The sequence below is a fragment of the Botryllus schlosseri genome, chromosome 5 (assembly GCF_051294905.1).
Source record: "Botryllus schlosseri isolate E-star chromosome 5, Bs_hap1, whole genome shotgun sequence".
In the NCBI taxonomy this organism is placed as follows: Eukaryota; Metazoa; Chordata; class Ascidiacea; order Stolidobranchia; family Styelidae; genus Botryllus; species Botryllus schlosseri.
This window is the reverse complement of record NC_137240.1, coordinates 2,445,347-2,453,303: the sequence shown is the minus strand read 5'-3', so window position 1 is coordinate 2,453,303 and position 7,957 is coordinate 2,445,347. Positions and strand designations below refer to the sequence as shown.

The window sequence follows — 7,957 nt, the reverse complement described above, 5'->3', positions numbered from 1 at the left end:
AGTTTTGGAATGGGATGCCTGAGTCACTGTCAGTGCAGACTAATGAATAAACACTATTCCATGCTCGAAATTACTGGCCCACAATATGATATATTGACGTCGCATGCAACCTCGTTCACTACCAAGTCAAGACATAGCGTTGGCTGTTCAGTGATCACCACAGTTCAAGCCAGGTTTAACTCGCTTCTCTTGATCGATATCGAAAACCTCGTACCTAAAATATACTTATTTTTCTCACTTCAACATATTCATTCAAAAAGATGCAAGCCAGTTGAGCTAAATCACAATGACTTCAGACATTTATGACTACAAAAATACTTGTCCATCCTCAAGGTTACTGGACCACGAATGACCTATCGATGTCGCTTTTCGTGACAAGCCGCTCCATTCTTGTCGCTTTCTTTTTCTATAGCCTACTATCTTTACTTTCCATTCAGTGTGCATGCCTCTTCTTTGCATCGCCTAGGCCGAGGTGGGTGTCCGATTCCATAGACTATTTCAAGTCGCTTCTACACCTTCCTGTTATTTCATTGCATCGCATTTTTGCGGTGTATTGAACTGATAAAAATTGCTAATAAACCAATGATGATGACGATTATTATAAGAACAGAAAATTGCTAAACAAGTTATTACAACCCTGCATCGAAGCTTGTGCCATCTTCTGCCAAGCTTCATACCGTATGCCTATTGCCTACCTGACTCAAGCCTCCTCAACACACACACAGACGATTGTGAAATATAAATATTCAATAAGATTCAATTTAATGTCAAGGGAACAAAAACCTAATCATCTCCATCTTTTCAATTCCTCTTCCGGCACGTCATCTTTGTGGTACCTCTGAAGAGTCTTCATATCTACCACGATGTCGCTACGTTTTGCGGTCTGGTATTCATCTCCGGGGAACACAGAGGTGGAAGAGCTGGCTACCATGTTACCAGGATTTCTCTGTGAATATTAATTCAACTTGGAGTATAAGGCCACCAATTAAATATGACGGTTAAAATTACAAGATGAATTGTGGATTTGTTCAATGGCCCACGGAAACCCGAGAGTCTAGCGAGTCGGGACTTACCTCAAAATGGGAGTACATGAACGCTAAAAACGGTATCGAGGGGAGGTAGATCCATACCAGTGTGTTTCGCGTAGCACGTTGGAATTTGTATAACTGAAAAACAATATTTCACGTTGATGAAATCACGAAACGTGGATTGGCTGACACTCGTCAAAGGGTAATCGTCATCAACTAGTAGAGAATTGGAAAGAACATTGTATATCAACCATCATAAATGTGTAGGCTGCGAATAGTGGGTTGACGCTTCCTGCTTCAACTTCAGACTCGTCTAAACCGCTGGACTTACAAAATGAGCAACTAGGACTGCTCACTTTTCGAAACTAAAACTAACAACCTTTTAAATATCTAGGGCAAGTTTTTGTTACAGTCAAATCCATGGAAAGTTGCATTATTTTTCACAAAAGCTGCATATATTTTTCACAAAGTTGCACCAAGAAGTTGCATTTGTGGACAGGTTTCTTGAAATTATTAGAGCCTGAGATACTCGAATCGATCCGTGTCCATGGCACTGTAGCAAAACTAAGTGTTGGCGCTTAAAAAAAGTCAATAGCCTAAAAAAAATGACCCAGTGAAAATATACTTTTCGGCGGTCTAACCTGAATGTACGTTAAATCAGAAAGGACCTAAAATTTCAACGACAGTGAAATAATCATCTATTTACCTATAGTGCCAAATATTTCGAGTGAAAAGTTGGTTGCACGAAAAATCGAAATAAACTTGCAAAAATTTGTTGAAAAACCGAAAAAGTTACAAAAGTTGCATGGCAAAAATTGAGAAAAGTTGCAATCTAAGAATCCTCCAAACAGCTTAAAACACCTTGCCACATAACTTCTGAGTATTTATGAAGCTGCCGGAAGCTGTAAAAATAAGTTGCAATAACTTGCCCTAAAAATTACCATGTTGTCGATTTTGAAATGGGAGAGGTTTCAACGCCCAAAACCAAACCATGGCTGTGCCACTGTTAGTCTCTGAGTTATCAATGGCCACAGGAACATCACACAACAGAATACCGGGATCATGATTCACATCAAACAAAGGCAAGTGGTTTCTAGTTCAATGCTTTTTAAAATGCCCCACTAGAACTACTCACTTTTCAAAATCAGCAGCTAGAACGAGAACTACTAAAAACAGCCATTCGTTGACCGTCACCTCCCTTGATTGGTAGTTTGTAGAAGCATGTTCATTGTTCAACTAATTCAGATTTTAATTACTGATTGACCATTGGTCTTCATCAATTAGCAAGTCACAAAGAATAATATGTGAGGACTTTGATTATTTTGTGTCTCACAGCTCTATCGGCTATAGAAAAGATGGAACTGTAACAGCGTTAAAGTTAATTAAAAAGAAGTTAATTGAAGATACCATCAACATAGGTAATTGTCGAAACGCGCCGGTCCTTCCTTGAAGCATGTCCGCAAATGTTTTGTATTCCAACTTTTTATTCCAATATGCTCGTTCGCGGCACGCAATCTTCTCCCACCACTGACAATAAATTCATATTCGTTAGCATAGCAGACACAATGAACATTACGCAGCATAGCAGACACAATGAACATTGCGCAGCATAGCAGACACAATGAACATTGCGCATCAACTCATGTATCACAAAGCATCAACGTTTCCGCTTGCCCACAGAGGGGGGTGAAAGAAAGTACCGTAATTTTCCGAATATAGTGCGCCCCCATGTATAATACGCACCCTTAAAATGACGTGTAAATTGTGGGAAAAAACGCCTGTATCCATGTATAGTACGCACCCGGCATTCGCAGTACATGAATAGTGTTTTAGTATTCGAATCCATTCTGTTTTGCGATGTCACTGCTGAACATTCATGACATAGCCATCGCTAACCATTATACATTTAACGTCATTATCTCAAAACGATAGTGGATACCAGCCAAAGCCTGCGACGCGATAGTTAAGGCCAGCAACAATATCTTGCGCATGAGGCCTATAATAGATGCGATTGCTCAGGCAAATGATTATGTCGTGCGCACCAGGCCTGTTGGAGAGGCGACTACAGTGTTTAGGCCAGCGATTACATCTTGCGCACATGGCGTGTTGTTAATGCGATTGTTCAGGCCTGTAGTTGACGCCATAAATTAGCGAGCAGCAATCCAATGACCTAATTTCGCTCGCGTACAAACGGCAAACCAACTCAGCAGGAGATCGCTAGCTGTTGTACAGCGCAGACGCTAATTGGCAACACGTTTCTCGCTAATACGAATTAGGGGGCATGATGGCTGAATGTGATGCGTGATTAAAACAAACATGAAGAAAGGGTGATTTCAAGTTATATTTCGAGGGAGATTTTTTTCAAGGCTCGTTGTACCCGTGAATAATACGCACTTCCAATTTTAGGCCGAAAAATCGGGAAAATTTTGCGCATTTTACGTGGAAAATTACGGTAGTCACTGTTTCTAATAAAGTAGAGAGAGAGAGTTTATCCATCATCGATCGCAGATACTTCATACACGGAATTCAAATTTTACATGACACAGGATGAAGTTCATAAAAGAATTGTGATATAAAATGTACAATTAATAGATATATACACATAATATATAAGGTGGATTAATTGTGAGATAAAGTTGCAGCAAAGTAGCAGGAACGTCGCAAATTTTTACTGGAGTACAAGTAGAAGTAGTCATTTCCAAGTAAGCACTCTAGGCCCAGATTTTCCTAGGTCAAAACTAAAACTTGAAAGTAGAAATGAAAGAGTCTAGCTACTTGAGTACTTTGAAAAAAGTAGAAGTAATTTGTTACTGACCACATCTGCTTACATCCCGTTACATTATACAAAATAGGGACAACATGAGCACCGAGCAGCTTACTTTAAGCGGAGGGTGGAGCGGCTCCCGCGCGCTCAGTCTTTGATCGAAAATCCATTTTCTACGAAGTTGCCGGAGTTGATGATTGCGAAGTCTCTGCTCGTCGATAGAGTCCAACATACCGCCGGACGATTTCTGCAGAAATAGAAAATAGAAATAGAAAAGGAATCAATAGGCCTATAACTCGAGTGATGTGTGGCAGTATTGCTATAGACTAGGACCAGGCAAAATCGAGTGTCTGCATGATTCGATTTCGGATCGAGCACTTGGCATTGAGTCGAGTATGAATATCACTTATTATGACACCACAACATTATAAATGATGAGCAAAGTTGAAATATGTACATTCTAATGCGACCGCAAAGAATATTACCCAAATTCTACATTGCACTATTAATTCTTTGGTATTTTTAGCCCATGCCTATTTCATTGCACATTGTGACAATGCTGTGGGTTGATCACGACTGCCACTAACGTTCGTAGCTGCAATACGACCAATCGAGGTTTACAGCCTGCAACAGTGGAAAATAGTATTCAAACTAAAATAAATTGATTAATAAACTATTAGTGGCATCGAGTGTATCATTTTAATACTTGAAAAACCATCTCTCTTTCGAATCATTTTGCCCAGCATTAGTAAAGACTCTCAAGTGAAACAATTTTGAATTCCACATTGATCTCTTTTCTCTTTTCAATGTCATCATTGTAACCTTCCATTAAAACGATTGCTAAGTAAGTAAAAATGTTTTGTTCAGCATCATAGGCGTATAGTTTGTCTAAAGAGCTGTTCAGTATTTATCAGTCAGGGAGTTCAACTAGCTGCAAGCTGATAATTATAATTTTTGGGTCAATACTAAGCTCATTATGGAATCAGTGCCTCATGCAGAGTTGCACACGAAATCTATTGTACTTATGCACTGAGTTTACCTATGGTGAGTACCGTTTATCGGCGTTCCGTCTCCACCATCAACATATATGATCACTTTTTTCGATCCAAAAATACCACACATTCACACACACACTGCGCACTTACGATCTTTTGCAGGCGTTCCAAATCTGGCATTCCTGGAATTCTAGCCATAGCAGACGCTGCAGTACCAGATGGCACAGATGAAGCCATCTCGAAAGCCCTCAGAACAGCAAAAAACACAGAAAACGCAGTATTATTATTTCTCCAAAAGTCAACTCCACAAGATCACAACGACCCGGTGAGCTCAAGAACGTGACCAATGATGCGTTACCTTGCAATAGCGATTCCAAATAATAATATCCGGAGTGTATCAGTGATGAGCATCGGACGGACTCGGATAGGGTTAGGACCGGATTTTCCACAATTTTGATGCAGTTGGAACGGATTCGGATTCTGATATAGATTTTGTTTTGGATATTTTCGGATAGTTGTAACTTCTGCTTCGGATATTTTTGGATAGTTCTGACCAGACGTGATTTTTTATTTCAACTCAAATGAGAAAATCGTCCTCTCGACAACCAAACACGGCCAGTAAACACATTTTGATAGCACTGGTAGAACTCTAAAGTGGTCCAAGCTAATATAAATCAGCTAACCCTGACCTTAGCCTTTGCAAGGACCACTCTGCTCAGATCTATAATTATGATTTTTCGGAATATACTCATTCTAATCGAATTTTTCGGATTCTGGACGGCATTATTCGGATTCGCGTGGATTTTCGGTTGAGATTGTTCGGATTCGGATGGATAGTTCCTCAGAAACTCGAGCTGTCGGACGGATTCGGATTCTCAGAAACCAATATCCGCTCATCTCTGGAGTGTATCGTGAAAAATTGCTCCCGATTTCCTGTTATCTCAGTTCAGTTTAGCCTTAGATCAGGGGTTCTCAACCCGCGGCCCGCGGGCCGCATGCGGCCCGCAGACGCTTTTTCTGTGGCCCGCGAGATCTTTCAATATGATCGCAATTACTACCGGCACAGTATTGTTGCATACGGTATCAATTTAGCTTCTAATGCTCTCTTATCGCTCCGTCTCTGTTTCGTTTGATTTATTCTCATTATTCCATGTTTTCTGGTTTCTTGATATATGGTCGAGTTTAGATTCTTATTGTTCTGAATAGGTCTTCGGACAGTTCCATCTCGAGTTACACATATCACCTGATCTTAGAAAAAAGCGTTGCTAGCTAGGTCTCAGGCTAAGCAATCCATATTTTGAGGCATTGTTGAGATTGCCGACGACGTTAAAAACACATGGTTCAAAATTGCTTGGTATATCGCTAAACCCATGAAATCTGTTATAAAAGGTGTTTCTCCAACAAAACGTTACTATACTGTGCGAATCTCCGCTGTTTCCGGAATTTAGCAGCAAGGACAGCTTCACCTAACAAATTTCGAAGCTAGTTGTCTGATTCAACCGTGACAAGAGTAACAGCAATGTCAGTTAATCTTTTGTCTTATGTTTTGAAACACGTTGCCCCGTAGACTACATTAACCTAGTATTGGACAAAATCTACGGACATTGCAACGCTAATTGTATTGGGGTATTCTATCAGAGTGGATATATTTGTAGACGTAATGCTGACTGGGCAAACGTGGGAAGAGGGGACTAGCAAACAACATCAACTTAACAAAGCTGACTTCTGTAACTATTGGTGCAGGGCATCAGCCATGGAAGGAAAGGAGAATGGTTGATTGGTTTGCTCAGAAATTACCCCGGACATGAGACTTCTTCTCATATCACTGAGAGGCTAAAGTGACAATGGCCTCTTTAAAGAAAAAGTTACCGTAGTTTTATACTTGCCCGCTCACGCATTGAAACAGAGAGTTCAGTTCTCTGGTGCAAGGATTTGAAGGTGCACATACCGACTTGGGAAGGAATGCAATGCACGCTTCATGAAGGGATTTACTTGTTCCGTCGGAAGATGACACAATCTCACTAGAAACAGCAACTGAAAGCTTACGAACGCTGCCCATTATGCTGTAGAATGCATACAACCTAAATGCCCATAGATGACTGGTAAATAGGCTATATTAGCCTAAATATAATAGTATATAGTCCATAAATATACGGTAATAATGTTCTGCGGCCCGCAGCGCTTTTTGCTGTTAAAATGCGGCCCGTTACGCAAGGAAAGTTGAGAACCCCTGCCTTAGATTATCAGTTCAATACCCACAAACATTGCAATACAATGGAAAGATAGGAAGGTGTCGAAACGACTTGGAGTAGTCTTTGGAATCAGACACCATCCTTGACGTGATGAAGATGTGGTGAGAGAGAGAGAGAGAGAGAGAGAGAATTTATTCGGTCCATGAACATTGATAATACACAGATAGATAAATAAAAAGTACAATCATAGCCTTAGTAAAGGCTATGGCACAATTCAACAAGTTATTAAAATTCTATAAATCGATTATATTGAGGGATCATTGAATTTATGGGAGGTCTCACACGGTGATGAGCAGCGGACGGAGTCGGATATTATTCAGACCGGATTTTGCACAATTTTGAGACGGTTGGGTCGGATTCGGATTCTATTGCAGAGAGAGAGAGAGAGAGAGAGAGTGTGAGAGAGAGAGAGAGAGAGAGTGAGTGAGTGAGAGAGAGAGAGAGAGGGAGAGAGAGAGAGAGAGAGAGTATAGAAATTAAACATGGAACGGCAACGACCGATTTTGCAGCTTCGTTCCGCTTCGCTGAGGCTGGAGTGGAGAATTGTTTTGCGTAAGCGACTGTAGGATTTCTGGCAATCCAAAAACTATCTTCCCGAGCGCAGAAATTACTGAATCTGGTCTTGATCGAAAGCTACTGTTGCACCGATTCCGAAAATATAAATTAAGATATTGATCACGCACTGATCCACCTAGAATCTGTCCTCCAAGTCTGAAATATCGGCAATGTAATTTGGAATATCTGGAAGTTTTGTTCAACTCTGCTACCATGCTGGGACGTGACGGAAAATTCCTATAAATTAATACTTTTAATGGCCGGTAGGCTACCGACAATTCTTTCCAAGTGTTATAAAAACTCCGATATTATCGGTAAAGCGATATAAGCGGTCTCGGGTCTAAAAAAATCGTCCGAAAAAGC

The 7,957-nt window shown here is 40.5% G+C and overlaps 1 protein-coding gene across 1 annotated transcript; it reads right to left on the bottom strand.

Moving 5' to 3' along the window:
• Nucleotides 1-729: 729 nt before the first annotated feature.
• Nucleotides 730-5,140, bottom strand: LOC145438609 (NADH dehydrogenase [ubiquinone] 1 beta subcomplex subunit 6-like). The gene is made up of 5 exons (XM_080315948.1): nt 4,938-5,140; nt 3,908-4,039; nt 2,436-2,555; nt 1,074-1,166; nt 730-946 (listed from the first exon to the last, which is right to left on the bottom strand). Exons 1-5 carry the CDS (start codon nt 5,022-5,024, stop codon nt 788-790), a joined length of 591 nt encoding a protein of 196 aa, XP_080172074.1. The 5' UTR covers nt 5,025-5,140; the 3' UTR covers nt 730-787.
• Between the last annotated feature and the right edge of the window lie 2,817 nt (nt 5,141-7,957).